This window comes from Oratosquilla oratoria, chromosome 36, assembly GCF_046742065.1.
Source record: "Oratosquilla oratoria isolate Oo_2021 chromosome 36, ASM4674206v1, whole genome shotgun sequence".
NCBI classification, from domain to species: Eukaryota; Metazoa; Arthropoda; class Malacostraca; order Stomatopoda; family Squillidae; genus Oratosquilla; species Oratosquilla oratoria.
This window is the reverse complement of record NC_134812.1, coordinates 14,903,917-14,921,720: the sequence shown is the minus strand read 5'-3', so window position 1 is coordinate 14,921,720 and position 17,804 is coordinate 14,903,917. Positions and strand designations below refer to the sequence as shown.

General features: G+C 36.3%; 1 protein-coding gene across 3 annotated transcripts in view; it reads right to left on the bottom strand.

Annotated features, from left to right (window-relative positions):
• l(2)k14505 (ATP synthase mitochondrial F1 complex assembly factor 2 homolog l(2)k14505) overlaps positions 1-17,438 on the bottom strand; it is a 35,403-nt gene extending 17,965 nt beyond the window's left edge. The window contains exons 1-3 of one of the 3 annotated variants that reach the window (XM_076174466.1): positions 17,408-17,438; positions 7,208-7,308; positions 4,753-4,859 (exon numbers count right to left, since the gene is read on the bottom strand). In XM_076174466.1, the coding sequence (XP_076030581.1) occupies positions 4,753-4,859; positions 7,208-7,292 (192 nt within the window). In that variant the 5' untranslated portion in view covers positions 7,293-7,308; positions 17,408-17,438. Of the gene's footprint in view, positions 1-4,752; positions 4,860-7,207; positions 7,309-17,164; positions 17,310-17,407 lie in introns of those variants that run through there. The other 2 variants (XM_076174465.1, XM_076174467.1) reach the window with 2 other exon arrangements.
• Between the last annotated feature and the right edge of the window lie 366 nt (positions 17,439-17,804).

Genomic DNA, 17,804 nt, shown 5'->3' with positions numbered 1-17,804 from the left:
TGTCTTACCCGCTTTACATGCTCTTGTTATTAATAAAGGCATTATCACAAATAAAACAGGCTTAACTAAACAGCATGAACACAATACAAGTGACCGGTACCAACACCAACATCGTGTGTCGCGATCAAACAAAAACAAGCGGGCGACCATTTTCGCAATTGCAAATTACAAACTGTACCTGATTCCTTAATGCTAAATTTGTGTATTACATGTGGGTCGTTCAAGCATGGAAGAAAATTAAAGAATCGACTATTCAGAACGGTTTCCGTAAATCAGAAATGTGCCATCCTGCAATGTTCGATGCATGCTACGACTCGGAAAAGGAATCGGACGAATCCGAAATCGAAATGGAAACGGATGAGGTCACTGCATCAGAATTGGCCGATTTATACCACAACCTCTTCCATGACGATACAGAGGATGAGGAATTCGATGGCTTCGTGAGCGATGATACGCCTTCATAAACATTGACTGTCGTCTGTGATCACCGTGTTTTTTTTCTAATAACGATGTGCTCCATTGACTCTGTTCATAACAGTTCAGTAATGTGCTCCATTATTGTTCTATTCTATTGAAAACTAACCATTGGAAATTGTTTGGTTTAATAATTAATTACCAGTGTTTGTATGGCATTTAAACCAATTAATTAATTACCGGTAAACAATCAAACAGGGTTTTATGGCATTATTTACACAAATTTATTAAGGTTCTTTGTAATATATATATATATATATATATATAAGTGCAATAAAATATATTGAAATGTAATTTGTTGGTTATTCTTCATCTTCATCACAATCAGAAATAAATAGGACTGGAGGAATACTAGTATCATGATCATGAATCGCAATGCCGCATCTTCGACCCATCCCAAAGGCATCGTAAGATTAGTAGCACACTTTCGAGATCACCCCTCTTTCATCGAAGCTACCACTACATCTAGTGGCAGCTTCAGAAACCAAATTGTGATGAATCCTGAAAAGCAAGATATCACCAAGAAACCTGCTAATATCGGAAAACATATATCTTTTTTTTTTTTTATAAATCACATAAGCATTGATGAAACAGAAAATTTAGAAAAAGCCTCAGCTTTGAAATTACTTTGATCACCACGTCAACGGCCGGCCGTAACAACAACCGCCGTGAGCTGTGCCTGTGGCCACCCATGCATGGGTGGTATACATCGTCGGATCTACACTGCCGCGCACGCCATATGACTGCGGGTCATACAGCGGTGCGGGTCTTGTGTGGATTTTCACTAAGGTGTAAGGGGGTGCGGGTCATATAACGGTGCGGGCTATAGTCCGAAAAATACGGTACACATCTACAATTGCCTTATTTTACTGCACAAAAATATATATAAAATCAATGAATAATGTATACTACATTACATTGTATTGTAAAACAGGATGTCCTTTTACTTCACTTACTCCCTACTCCTACCTTCACATCATCATCACTGCCAAAAAAAAAGTCTTATCTTCTATAATTGTGGTTATAGTGAGACTGAAGAAGCATGAGAACATAGGGTGTGTGTACTGTGCAGAGTGGCAAGCAGCATAAAATTTAATCTCAGTGGCAAACAGTGGATGTTCAACACAGTATATACCCCTCCCTGCAGTAAACCATATATGTTCAATAATTCTCCTGGTGGTAGTCCATGTATTTTCAAACCCATACATGTTATGGAATTACTGTATTCCAAATTTTTTAGTGGGCATCTCATACATGTTAACTTCCTCAGAGAGACCATCAGGACTGGCGCTGGCATGTGAGTGAAGCAATGCACTCCCTGGTATATTCCCCTAATTGATGATCATGATTTCATGCCCAACTCAGAAAATGTTTGAGTCACTGGATTTTGTTCATTACCTCTGAAATCCATTATATGGGTCTATTAAATTGAAAGCTGAGTGTTGTAATAATCCCACTGCCCAAGGTCTCTATTGCAAGAGACATACAGCCACCAGGTAAACAGCAATGGCCTCCAGTTTAGCTCAAATGTCATTCAAGAAGGTGATGTGATGCTGTCTGGATAGGGTAAGATCAAGGTTGTGTAGGATGGGATTTTCAGTGTTTTCTGAGAGGAGATTCCAACTGGGGCAATTTGAGTCTGTGGTTAGGCCAATATTGTGTTGATACTGCTTGAATATTAGGTGGTGTCTTGAACACATCTGTTCTAATATGAATATTATTATTTGTCAAGGGAGTGATTTCTCAGTAGAACTTATGTCTGGGGAAGTTTGGTGGAGTAAGATACATATCAAAGGGACTTTTCCCTTTCTAAGAGGGGGATGACTGTTGAGGAAAGAAGGGAGAAGACAGAAGATAGGGGTGAGTGGAAAATGGTTGTGTATGAATGATGCTGTGATACATGGATGGGGGTGGGTGGGGGATGGGGGGTGAGAGAGTATGTGTGAATGATATTTTGACACAGCCCAAATGGATTTCTCCCCATCTTCTCTTTTTCTGCATGAAGTGACAGAGATGGAGATTTGCCAATTAAATGAGGCAGTCTTGCTGTGGATGTGCTGTGTCTTGCTACATTGCTTCTGACCTAGGACAGTGGGCAAGATGCAGGGATGACCCATCATCCAGGAGGAGCCAAGATATGAGGAAGAGAGAGGGGTGAATGAGAGTGGAGTATGTGGGGATGGAATGCGTGGGAGTGGACTTTATGCCTTTGTTTTTGGCTACCTCCATTGTAAAGAGGAAAAAACTGTTGATGTATGTATGTATGTATATATGTATGTATGTATGTAATTATGTATGTATGTATGTATGTATGTATGTATGTAATTATGTATGTATGTATGTATGTATGTATGTATGTATGTATGTATGTATGTATGTATGTATGTATGTATGTATGTAAGAGGGGGTGGCCAACTCAAAGCATACACACACACTACATTAACAATAAGACCCATTTAACACCCCCCCCCCATCTTAGTACCTAGTGGGTAAGGAGTTATCCCTGTCTCCCATCATACTGCTCAGGTTAAAAGTGATGCAGCAAAACAGCACCTCAACCGCAGGACCCAATAGCTGAACCTGGTTTAGCCCCACCACTTTATTGTATAGCAATCCCCCTTATCATCAAATCAAAATTATACAGAGCAGATGAAAAGAACATCCCTTTCTTCCATTCACAAACTTTTTTCCATTCACTCTTCTCCCTTACATTACTTCATGTTAGGAGCAGTAGTATAAATGTGACTGAGACAAGACATTATACATGGTAACACATACTGCAAGATACAGTAAGGTCATATATAAGGATACATGGAAATACATAGACATGGTATGACATACAATACAGTGTGATATGTATTACATGTGCTGACTGTCTGTCTGTTCAACTTATGTATCCACAATAGATAGGGTTGATCAAAGAATACTAGAATGGTTTGGGATTTGGAAAGAATGAAGGAAGGAAGGCTAACAAAACAATGTGGAAGGCAGAGGTAGATGGAGTGAACTTGTGGGGAAGACCAAGAATGAGGTGGATAGATGGGGTGAAGTGGGTCTTTGATAAAAGGAAAACGTCTATCAAGCAGGGATGAGAGAGGAAAAGAGATAGGCATGTGTGGAGAGTAGTTATGAATGGATGATAAATTGACATGGCCTGAAGGAATTTCTTCTTGTCTTCTCTGTATTTCTCACAAGTGGACAAAGGGGAAGGGTCACCATGTAATAAAGCAGTGAAATTAAACAAGCTTCAGCTGTCAGGCCCTGTTGTGGATGTGCCCTTTTGCATTACTTTGAGCTAGGGCATGGGTGTGGGACAGGGATGGCCCAACATCTACAAGGAACTAAGATAAAAGGGAAACAACTGGGTGATTGATGGGTAAAGGGTGGATGCATGACTTGGCTGATCATCACCCTTATAGGAGGAGAAGACATTTTGGTATGTGTAGGGGGCAGCCAAGGATGAGATTGGATGGGATAACGAAGGTGTTGAGAAAGAGGGGGATGTCTGTTGAGGAAGGAAGGGAGAAGACAGAAGATGGGGGTGATTAGAGAATGGTTGTGTATGGATGATGCTGTGATGCATGAAAGGGAATGGGTTAGAGGGTGGTTATATGTGAGTGATATTCTGACGTAACCCAAAGGTATTTCTCCCTATTGTTTCTTTTTTTGCATGAGGGGACAGAGGGGGGGGGTCACCAATTAAATGAAGCAGCCTTCCTGTGGATGTGCTGTGTCTTGCTGTATTGCTTCTGACCCAGGGCAGTGGGTGAGATGCAGGGATACCCTATCATCCAGGAGGAGCCAAGAAAAGAGGGAGGGAGGGGTGGTGAATAGGCATGGAGTAAGTGGGGATGAAATGGGTGAAAGTGGAATTATACCTTTTGACTTTGGCTACATCCCTTGTAAGGGGAAAAAGCCCTTGATATATGTTTTTTTTTTTTTTAAGATGTCTTAATAAGCAAAAACGTTTAGTATTCCATTCTTTTGATTTCCCTGTGGTTTCTGTAAAATCTCAATTCATGCATTTATTATGATTATTGTTGCATGCATTTACCTAGTTGTATCATACAGGAAGGGGAGCTATGCTCCTGGTGACCTATCTTCGTATCTTGCAACATCTAGTTTGTTTTTAATTTCTTGTAAGGATGTGTGTAAGTATGCATTTATGTATGTATATTTTAAGCAGGGATTCCATCATATGAAAATAATTTTAAGGGTTCTTCAAGGGAAAAAAATCTTGAGAACCACCGGATTAAAGTGACATTTAAAGTACTGTACCTGAAACACACTTCCTAATGGAGTTTTCAGTTTTCGATGATCTAAATTAACTTCATACGTTCCTCCTGATCCAGCCACAGTCACATTTTTGTAGAACCTTTTCAATGCTGGGTGAAGGAAAAGAGAAAAATATGAGAGATGAAGCTACTTAAAAATCATGCATGCTATGATCTTTCCAGCATCAAGTAATTTCATTAAATTCTACCACCAACATCTAGTAGTAGTCTTAAAGCATAATTTCAATAAGCTCTGATATCTAGTGTGCTTGAAAGATCAGTTTGTAAGGTTTTCTTCTATACTGGATTTAATGTACTACTAGATATTTCATTATTACATTACATTTCCATAAAAAATGAGGTAAATAACTGCCATTTCACTACATTACATTGCATATGACATTAAAGTATGTCACCTGCAATGTAATGTAGTGAAGTAGCAACTATTTACCCCATTTTTTATGTGAATGCAATGTAATGAAATAACTAGTATGTATGTACATTGCATATTAAAATATGTAGAGTGAATTATAGGTATTTCCCTGGATTACATTACACATATGTAAAAATGTGTGGGGAATAGCATTATTTCATTGCATTATATCACACATGAAAAATCATTATCCACAAATGTTTTTAACACCTTTGCTGTGCAGGGGATTTTCCCTTGACTGAATAACATTGCCTGGTGGCAGCCTGAAGAAATGTAGTCATGAATAACTGTGAAAAGGTTAATCAAGATAGTGTTAACCTTTTCACTGTGCATGGGTTTCCCTTGTCCAATAAAGTAACCTGACAACACCCTGAATAAATATACAATCTGTCAACAGCAGTTAAATTGTTAAAACTAATATCTAATAAATCATTCTGGCTAACACTAATTTCATTAAGCTGAAGTATAGACCTTTCATTACAGGGGTTGCATCTTTTAATTATAGAGGAGTCTATTCCTTGGCTGAAAAAGTATGTCAATTACTAGAACAATAATATGTCTTAGAAGTGGCAAAATCCTTATTTTTTATGAAGGAAGAAAAAAGTAAACTAAGGAAAAAATTATAAAAAAAAAAAAATCTGCAAAAATCTTTTTATGATACAATGAAACTTAGTCTGTACAAGAAGATATCAGAAAACTGATTCTAATCTCCACCAAGCTTCTTGCCTCCAGATACCAGTACCCTAATCTGCTCAGCCTCCATGTTCCCAGAAATAAGATATTATCTGCAATATTAACATATGAAAACTACTGCAATTATGTTGTACATAGATCCTAATATAACTATTTAGAATTTTGAAAAAGAAGTTTATTTCATTCCCCAGTTCTATGTATTTCCATCTAGATATATCCACAAACCTAGTGGTTTATCAGTCTTTACATACAGCCTTCACATTTTAAAATGAATAACAAGTAATAACATTTTGATGAAATGAAATAAGTCCTAAAATATTATGAAGAAATGAAAAATGTGTGTATGTTTTTATCCCAATTAGTGCTCCTCTTCAGTACAAAGATAATATACAAAACATCGGAGTATACATAAATCTAAATATAATAACTGGAAAACAAGGACATAGATTAAGTTGGATTTGTACATGAACTTGAGGCTATGTATAATAAATTGGAGAGTAGGAGACAGAATCCAAGGAGCACTGATCTTTTCCTCTATAATGCAATCAAGTGAATACAGTTAGGTAAATATTCTGATGATTGTACAATATCTTTGTACTGAAGAGGATCCATATGGTGGGACATCTTTAAATCCTGACTTTTTTAGGAACAGGATTATCTTTTCAACAAAGTGGCATACGTTATTCTGCTCTATCACACCAGTGGCAATTTTTTTCTTGGGTAAATATCATATTTCATTTAGCTGTATGGTATGAGAGGTCTTAAAAAATTAAGATTCCCTTGTCTTCTGGATAAAATCATGTGGTGTTAGTCAAAATATGAAGAACCTATTTCAGGATTAGCAATGGACCTAAAATCCTTTTAGCCACTGTGGCTAATTGATGAGAAAGTATCTTAGCCACAGTGTACCCTGAGTAGCCACTGTGGCTAATATACTGTTTAACCTTTTAGCCACAGATTTCACAATCTTCATGCTAGAGGACTTTGAAAATGGAACTATGGGACAATACACTGCATGTAGATGTCATTTTCAAAGGTACTAACTCCCACTGATTTCTGTGTATATGCAGGAATCTACTTGGGTAGTGTCTGAATCAACTATGGCTTCAGGCAATTGGCAGCAAATCAGACAAAATTTACCAGTCGCCATTGGCGACATGACTGGTGTGATGATTTGGCACCAATTTCAAATAGCCACATGGATAGAAATTACTTGTGGCACTAAACTGAGGATGTTATAGACAGTATTGGATGTGATTACCAAGAGTCTTACAGCAGGTTCTTCATAGATTCATAGAGCATCCCCACACTTAAAATGTGATCAACTACTTACCTTGTGGCAAAAATCGTTTTGTAACCTTCAAAGCTGGAGTGCAAAACAGCAAAGGTTTCACAACTCTAGATATGGTGGAGTTCATGCTTGATCTGTGGCTTCTAAAATAAAAGAGAAACATAATAACAAATTCTTATAATTTTGAGATGTATGCAGGCTTTCAGAAGCCCCCCCTCCAAAAAAAACATGCATCCAAAGCCCCCTTCATCCCATCCATCCACCTCATTCTGTCTTACTCTGAAAGTCACTCCATCCAATTTTGCTCTCTGCACTCTCTTTGCTAGTCTTTCCTCAATCATTCTCCTCATAAGCTCCAAACCATCTCAGCATTCTTTGATCTATCTTATCTGATATCTCTCTTTCCAACCCTATTCTATGTCACACCTCCATTGTTGTAACACCTGCCTTATAATAATTCATCTTAAACACATTCACTCTTCCTTTCTGCCTCCCTTGCATTCTAAATATTTGTTCCATAAACTATTTGGGGCACAGTCATTCCTTCATACAACCTTCTCTGCATGAACCAAAGTATTTGAAAAACAGGAAAATCCTGACAGATAACCACATTTGGATTAAGGAAGGTTTTGAATTTCATATTTGCTGAGTTTTCATTCACAATAAATGAAATACAGGAGAAGTTAAAGGGCGTTTACTGGAATGAATGAAGAAATTTATGAATAATCGATTCATGAAGATGATGGTAAAGTATAAGATATCAGGTTGGAAGGAGGTGAATGGCAGGCCACTACAGGGATCAGTTTTGGCTCTAGTAATGTTCTTAATCTATGTGAATGAAATGATGGATGGAACAACAACAACAACAATAACAAAGATTATAATAATGATAACAATAACAATAATAATAATAATAATAACAACAATAATAATAATAATGATATAGTTGTTTATCCAGTACATAGGTAGACAAATATACATCAAACTAAGAAATGAACATGTAAAAATGTGCAAGGAAGAAAAAAGGAACTATGAAAAAGACAAAATAGAAAAATGCAAGGTCCAACCGAAACTATTCTACAGGTATGTAAATGACAAACTGAAAGACAAACACGAAATAGTGAAACTGCGCAAAGGAAATAATGAATATATAGATGATGTAGAAATGGCTGAAATTATGATCAAACATTTTAAATCTGTATTCACAATTGAAAGTTCACAAAATTGGGAGGAAGGACAAAGAGAAAGATCCCCCATTGAAAGAAATAACAATGACACAGAAAGAAATAAGGGGCCAAATAAAAAACCTTGATATCAGAAAGTCACATGGGCCAAATGGAATTGCAAATTGGATATTGAAAGAATGTATTGATGAACTAACGGACAAAATACACAAGATAATTAATTTCTCACTCAAAGAGGGAAAAGTACCACAAGATGGGGAAAATGCAAATATTGTACCAATATACAAACAAGGGGACAAAGAAAATCCAAACAACTATACACCAGTTTCCCTTACAAGTACAATAGCAAAAATATGCAAAAAAGTTATCAAAAGTAAATGATTAAACACTTGGAGGAGAACAAAATACTAAATCCCAAACAATTTGGATTTAGATGTGGAAGATCATGTGCCACAAACCTGATATGCTTTTACCCGTGGCTAACAGAAATAAAACAAGAAAGGGATGGATGGGCAGATTGTGCCTTCTTAGATTTACAAAAAACATTTGATAAAGTACCACATAAAAAGCTACTAAGAAAAATTGAAACAATAGGTGGAGTACAATGAAAGTTATTGGAACGGATGAAAGATTTCTTGAACCGGAGAAAAAGTACTAAAAAGAACATAAAGAAATTAGAAAGAATTCAAAGAGCAACGACAAAGGAGGCACCAACACACTCCAAATTGACATATGAACAAAGATTGGATAAACTCGAACTACCAACCCTGGAACAAAGAAGAGAAAGAGGAGATCTACTAACCATCTACAGAATTATGAAAGGGATGGAAGTCCTTGATAGAGATGATTTACTAAAGTGGGACAAGAGAAAAACAAGAGGACATGAAAATAAACTTAAAAAAGATCATTACAGAAGAGATCTGAAAAAGAATAGCTTCCCACAGAGAGTGATAGATATCTGGAACAAACTGAATGAGAAAACAGTGACTGCAAAAACTATACAAGAATTTAAGATCAAACTGGATGCTGAAAGATACAAAAGCAGGTCACTACAAGCATAGCTCTTTTCCCGTAAAATACAACTAAACACACACACAAGCTGTCAACACCTATCAAAATGAGCTCCAAAGGCTAGCGAATAAGACAAAAATTCTAAATAGTGCAAGGAAAACAGAAGATCTGGTTTGTATTGAATGGGAGGGGGAGCAATTGGGGTTACCCAAAATGATTTCTTTGCAGATTTAATGAGAGAAAATGCAAGAAAATAAAAACGATGATTTTGAGCCGAATGTCAACTCAAAAGCAGACCCATCTAGGGGTACCACACTGAGTTCAAATGTTAACAGAAGCTTTGAAATGCTAGGAAGATTCCAACTGTATAATGAAGACTCTTTTTTCTGGTTTTGGTAAGTACAAAAGAAGAAATTTGAGTCAAATCTTAGACATGGAAATGGTGATGAGTTAAAATAGAAAATGGTGGAAGAATGAATTCATAGAACTAAGGTAGGAGATTGTAGAATTAGCAGAATGTTTAACCCAAGCTAACAAGGAGAAGTCTGATCTGAAGAAAACAAATTCTGAACTAAAAAATGAGCTAAGGGGATTAAAAAATTATCTAATGGAAGTTAAATGTGAAAATGAAAAGATGAAAATTAATGATACTACCAATAGTAAGAACTTAAAGAGGTAAATAACAAAATACAGGCATTGTCTAAAAGAATTGAAGAAAACTTAGGTGAGAAAAGTATACAAAAGATTAAGAAATGGAATGAAAACAGAGAAAATAAAGAAATTGCTTTTTAAAGAAATATTACAGCAACAGATGCAGGAAAATACAAAGGATACAATCATTCAAGTAATTAAAGAAAAGGCAAATTGGGTTAGATATACAATGGATAGGAAAAAAAGTATTGTGGTACATGGACTAAAGGAAAAACATGGTCTGGTGAGGTACATGAAAGAAAAAGAAACAGCAATATCAATTCTAAAAGAAATACAAGATGGTGACCAGGAAGTAGAGAAAGATATAGAGGTGTATAGAATGGGACAATATTCTAAAGAAAGAAACCAACCCCTTAAGATAAAACTAAGATCACAAATGGTAGTAGAAGACATATTAGAAAAAACAATTAAGTTGGCAAGGAGTGAACATTATAACAAGATATGGATAAAAAGTGCAATGAGTGTTGAGGAAATAGAGAAGACACTATGAGGTAAAGCTAAGGAAAAAAATGTGAAAAGAAGGGAGATCGAAAACAAGTTCTATTGGAGGGTCATACACACGAGACTGAGAAAATGGTACATCAAAGGGAAACAAAAACAGAAAACAGGATAAAGAAGGAAAAAAATTTAAAAGTGGCTTATACTAACATTGACAGATTAATCTCAGGATTGAACGAATTAAATGACTACCTGTCAGATGAAAAATCAGACATAATGGGAATTGTGGAGACGAAATTAAGGGGTCCAATACTACCTAATAGTGTTGGACACAGGTTATACAATTATTGGATTAAAAACAGAAATGAGAAACAGGGAGGAATCATGTTCTCGGCCAAGAAAAATTCAAATGTGATGAAGGTTACAGAGGGTAAAAACAATGTGGAAATTATCATGATAAAAGTCGAAGACAGAGACATGAAAAGTAGAAAGTTTGTGGTGATTTATGTGCCCCCCAAAAACAAGCTCTTGGAAAAAGAGCGAGCATTCAAAAATGTTAGGTGATACAAGGCATTCATTAAATGAGATACTAAAGGACAGAGGTAACCAGTTTCTTATGGGGGATTTTAATTGCAAAAAAATCTGTTGGGAGATGACAGTGAAGGGCAGAGAGGATCTATGGGGAAATGTATTACTGGACATGACCATGGAACATATAATGACACATTCAATGAAAATACCAGATACAGAATTAATGAAGAACTGTCGAGACTGGATTTAATATTTACAACAGAACCTGAAATTGTGAAGAAAATTGAATACAAGACACCATTTGGAAAGTAACCATATACTAATAGAGGATAAACTAAAGGAAGAAATATATATGGAGAGAAATTAAAAGTACAGAAAAGGAAGATTGATGTACAATAAAATGCACTTTGGAAAACTTAAGAAAAATTTTCAAAATGCAAATTGGGAAAAATTCTACATTGAAGTGACACAAGTGAAAGAGAAATGGGTGATCTTGATGGAAATATATAATGGAAAAAAACAAATATGTACCAAGACAGAAACAAGAGGTGTACATTAAATGTTGATTCAACAGAAGATACAGTGAGGCAAAAGATAGAAGAGATACAGCTTGGAAAAGTTGGAGAAAAGATGATATGGTTTAATGTCACAAACTCCCTCCTATCGGAAGGCTACGACGGTGCCCCTCACGGAGGACTTTGTAGCATGGAATTTAATGAACCATGCCCTTGGTTCAACTTTGCCGGAGGCAGGATTCTAACTGCAATCCCCTCGACCTTCACCGCAAGTAATGACGTCCTAACCCGCTGGAAAATAGCAAATATATATAAACTATAGAAATGAATATGTAAAAGTGCACAGAGAGTAAAAAAGAAACTATGAAACAGACATCATAGAAAACTGTAAAGATCAACCCAAACTATTCTACAGATATGTGAATGGTAAACTTAAAAATACAGAGGATATGGTGAAACTATGCCAAGGAAATACAGAATACACAGAAGATCTAGAAATAACCAAAGTAATTAACAATCACTTCAAGTCAGTTTTCACTAGAAAAAACATACAGTACTGGGACATAAGAAGTGAAGTGTGATTTTCCCTCATGAGGGAAATAATAACATAAAAAGAAATAATGGATCAATTAACAAACCTTGATGTTAGGGAATTGCATGGCCCAGACGGAATTGCAAACTGGATATTAAAGAATGCAAAAAAGAACTAATGGACAAAATATTTAACATAAGTTGCTCACTTAAAGAAGGAAAAATACCAAAGGACTGGGAAAATACCAACATTGTACCAATATATAAAGGAGGAAACAAGGAAGAACCAACTAATTACACACCGGTCTCTCTAACAAGCACTATAGCCAAAATTTGCAAGAAAATTATCAAGAATAGATGGGTAAAACACCTGGAAGAAAATAATATAATAAATTTGAGACAATTAGGATTCAGACAGAAAATGTCATGTGCTACAAATCTAATCTGTTTCTACTCAAGACTAATAGATATAATATAAGAAAGCGATGGATGGGCTGATTGTGCTTCCTAGACTTACAAAAAGCCTTCGACAAAGTACCACATAATAAATTATTAAAAAAAGATGTAAAACATAGGAGGGATACAAGGCAACCTACTAAACTGGATGGAGGATTTCCTGCATGGTATGTGAATGGTATGTGAATGACATGGTATGTGAATGACATGGTATGTGAATGACATGTGGAATGTGAATGACATGGATTAAAATGTAAAATATATTACATGAGTTTCTTTGCAGACGATGCTAAATTGTTGAGGAAAGTAAAAACCAAAACGGACTATGAATCACTACAGAGACCTAAACAAGGTTTGAAAATGGAGTCAGAAGTGGGAAGTGGACTTCAGCATTAAGAAATGTAGCATAATGGAGTTCAGAAAAAGTAGGAAAAAAAAAGAATATCAGGACAATACACAATTGGAACAAAGGAAGTAAAGAAAGTGGGATCAGAAAAAGGTCTGGGAGTAATTATCTCAAATGACTTGTCCCCTGATAAACAAATAAACAAAATTGTTGGAGAATCCTACAACTTGCTAAGATCAATAAAAGTGGCTTTTACCTATTTAGACAAAGAAATTATTAAAAAAAAAATTAGCCACACCAATAAGGCCTAGACTGGAGTACGCTGTGACATTATGATAACCCAGTACCAAAAAGAATATAAAGAAAATTGAAAGAATCCAGAGAGCAACCACGAAAATGGTCTCAACACTTTCAAACTTGTCATATGAGGAGAGACTGGCTAAATTAAAGTTTCCAACTTTGGAACATAGAAGAGAGGCAACCTACTGACCATCTACAGAATCATGAAAGGCATGGAAATACTTGATAGAGAGGATTTACTAAATTGGGACAAGAGAAACACAAGAGGGCATGGAAAAAAAAAATAAAAATGATGAGTTATATAAGAGAGCTGAAAAAAAAATAGTTTTCCACAGAGGAACAAGCTGGACGAAACAATAGTGTGTGCAAAAACCATACATGAATTTAAGATCAAACTAGACACTGTGAGATACAAAGGTGGGACACAACAAGCATAGCTCCCCTTCCCGTAAGATACAACTAGGTAAATACACTGAAACAGACTGTGACTCACTAAAGAGAGATCTGAACAGGGTCTGGGAATGGAGTCAGAAGAGGGAAGTGGACTTCAACATTAAGAAATGCAGCATAATGAAATTTGGAAAAAGTAAAATTAGTGAAAAGTATGTAAAGAATGTCGGATCTGAAAAAGACCTGGGGGTGATCATCACAAAAGATATGTCCCCTGACAAACATATAAACAAAATTGTCGGCAAATCCTATAACTTGCTATGATCAATATAAGTGGCTTTCACTAACTTGGATGAAAAAATGGTAAAGAAAATACTAGTCACATTGATAAGGCATAAATTGGAGTGCACAGCAACACTATGGGCACCCAGTACTAAAAAGAATATAAGGAAGATTGAGAGAATCCAGAGAGCAACAATGAAGATGGTCCCAACACTATCAAAACTGTCATATGAAGAAAGATTGTCCAAACTAGAACTACCAACTCTGGAACAACAGAGAAGAAAAAGAGGTGACTTGTTGACCATGTACAGAATTATGAGAGGTGTGGAAATCCTTGATACATATGACTAACTAAATTGGGATAAGAGAAACACAAAAGGGCATGGAAAGAAACTCAAAAAGGACAGTTATAGAAGAGACTGGAAAAAATGGCTTTCCCGCAGAGTGGTGAATGTATGGAACATACTAGACAAAGCAATAGTGTGTGCAAAAACAATACAAGAATTTAAGAATAAATTAGATATGGCGAGATACAAAGATGGGACACGAGTGTAGCTCCCCTTCCCATAAGATACAACTAGGTAAATACACACATGTACAGAGACAACCATGCATGAGCACAAGCAGAGACAGTCATGTATGTGCACACACAGAGGCAGTCATGCATGTGCACATGCAGAAACAAAAGTGGGAAGTGAACTTCGACATTAACCCCTCCGTTACGATGATGCCTACGTAGGCGTCATGAGGAGCAAGTGGGTACGCGAGGATGCCGATGTCGGTGTCTTGATTATATTTATTGTAGTTGTACCTGGGTGACCCCCATACTCTGTAAACTGGCTTCATCATATTTTCTATGGTTATCAAAATTCATGGGTGAGAGAGAACGAGTAATACAGCGGTGACTATTTTATATAATGCGAGTATTATGACGCAACATCGCACGAGATTTTGGCCCGGAGTGAAGGGGTTAAGAAATGTAGTATAATGGCATATGGAAAAAGTAAAAAAAAAAGAAAATAAAAAAAATATATATATATATATATATATATATATATATATCAAAATTGGTACAAACGAAGTAAAGAAAATTAGTTCTGAAAAGGACCTAGGAGTAGTTATGGTAAAATGTTAGTTGTGCACACCTACACAATATAGCAATAGGAAATTATTAATTTTGTAAATTACGATAGATCAAAGTAATATGCGATTTTCTTGGCGGAAATTCATAACAAAGAAGTTGATAAAAACCAGTTTTCTAACGGACGAAGTCAGGGCAGTTGAATGATACGCCATGTTTGTTTTGATAGGTGCCAAGGTTTAAGAAACGAAAGGATGATAAATTAGTCTATTCTAACCTAGCCTAACTAACCTCCATAACATAATGTTTAGTAATTTGGTACCTCAAATTCTAAAGATCATCCGGGTCATTGTCGTCATCACAGATGCTGACGGCCTGATTATTATTGTACCTTGGGCAATTAACAGACAACAGGAGAACCCCGCATTCTCTCATAAAGTCTAAGGAAGTCCTATTGTCTTTGTAACAGCGCTTATTAACATCACCTGGAGTTAGAGAACACCCAGTCCACAATGTGAAAGTGGTTGTCTGATAGTGACTGGACTGGCATGGCGTCCATACCGTATCGTAGTGACTTTGTTCATTAGTAAATTTGCTTGTAGCAAGGTTTTTTGTTTTTTATTTCTGCCAGGAAAATCACATATTACATTCATGTATTATAATTTACAAAATTAATATTCAATTTTCTAATGCTATATCGCATAAGTGTGCACAACTAAAATAATACCATAATTATTACCAAAAACATGTCCCCAGACAAGCAGATAAACGAAATAGTCAGAGAAACCTACAATTTTAATATAGGTATGCCCGAATCCACGCGCGGCGCCACTGTTGACCATGTACTGTGTACATCGCCATTTGTTGCGGCCCACTAGCTTTGGTTTGGTTTAATTTGAATGCTTCCCGCGTTCAGTGCATGCGCAAGATATTCAAATTACCTTGTTGTTTTGCAAGTGTATGCCCAATTCTTGATATAGAAAAAAAAATTCAACGATTTAAACAGAAATTTGGTTATCAAACTCGGCAACATAGTTTTCCGAGTAAAAATATTAAGGTAAGGCATCAATAAACATAACTTTAAGTTACACAAACAAGTTTATCAACCTATTTTCTCTCGGAAATGAGAAGCTTAAGATCGTTGATCACTTGATGTTTGGGCTTAGCGGCATTATATGTAGGCATATCACCCATGAATCTGATGCGTCCAGTTCGTGTTTGATTTTGTTTACATGGCAACATGATAGGTGTAAGTAAAAACGGTCTAAGAGGAAGGTCCTGCAGTGTTATTGACATGCTCAGGTAATTTGTTGACCCATAAAACCTTCACATGCCCAGTTGCATGTCAATTGGCCCAGCGGTTTGTAAAATCTTGATTACTTCTAAATTGGCAACATGATAGGTGTTAGTAAAAATGGTCCAAGAGGAAGGTCCTGCAGTGTTATTGATATGCTCGGGTAATTTGTTGACCCATAAAACCTTCACGTGCCAAGTTGCATGTCAATTGGGCCAGCGATTTGGATTTTATTGACGATAATCTGAAAATTGACAGCTTCATGGTTGCCATGAAAAGGTAAATATGGTATGATGGAGATGTCTCACATTGTTTTTGACATGGCACATGGTGACATGCTCATGTGATTTGTTGATCCATAAAACCCAAGTATTCCAAATTTTAATAAAATTGGACCAGTGGTTTAGAGTTAATGTGTATTTCTTTACAGAAATCTTTACAAATTACCACCTGTAATTCTAACACTGTTATGGTAGAGTCTAGCCAAAAATGCGGGCTAAAAAATAATTCAAAAAATCGTATCTCCCTTATTTTTCAAGCTATTTCAAAAATTTAAAAAGCATTTTGTTTCTAATAAAGTTATCTTTCATATGCAACAATAATTTAATTTTTTTTTGTGGGCGTACCTACAATTTAATAAGATTATTAAAGGTGACTAGGTAAATACATATGCACAGAGTCAGGCATGCATGTGCATAAACAGAGACAGTCACAGGCAGATGTCCTGAGACAGATATGTGTGCGTGTGTGTATTTAAATTTACCTAGTTGTATTTACAAGAAACAGTTCGGACTTTAGAGTTTAGGCCTCTAAATTGCCATGTTTTTAAAACTATCTGTATTACGTTATGTTACCCTTACCCTTCATTTTTCGCACATTTTTCATATAAATTCCACAACGGAGTTTGGAATAATATGGTATAAACTTACTTGTGTACTACCTCCTCCCAATGTACTATTACCGTATACCTTTCACGTTTATTTGTTTACATCACAGATCAGCTGCATGCATTCGAGTAAATTTTAGTTTTCGTCGACGTTGTTCGTACTGGTATGATCGAGTAGAAAAATAATTCTACTTCAAATACCGCTGTTTCTATTTTATTATTATTATATTTTTGTGTGATTTGAGGTGGCCCAGAGATAAACTACGGAACTATTCCAAATATTTACCAAATTCTACCCTATCCCTTGAATTATCATTATGCTATTACTTATAAAGATCCTTGTACTATCTCATATGATAGTGTAGTAGTTTTAGTTCGGAACAACGGCAGGACAAATGAAAATCAACACAAAATATCTAATCTCTTTCTTTTGGTAATTAGCCACAAGGTGCGACACTAGAAGTGTCACATGAGAAATATATGTGAAGCTCGGACTAAGGCCACAGCTTAGTGGAGCTTATGGTTGTAGCTGGACGTGGAGCCTAACGTCAGCGAGGCGGTAGCAGATGATGACGGCGAGGCTCGATGGGACAGCTAGAAGACTGGACGAGATGTAGTTTGTGCGCTGGTCAGTCTGGTCGGTACTGTTCTGCCCATCTCGGCGAAACGCCGACCTTTTAAGG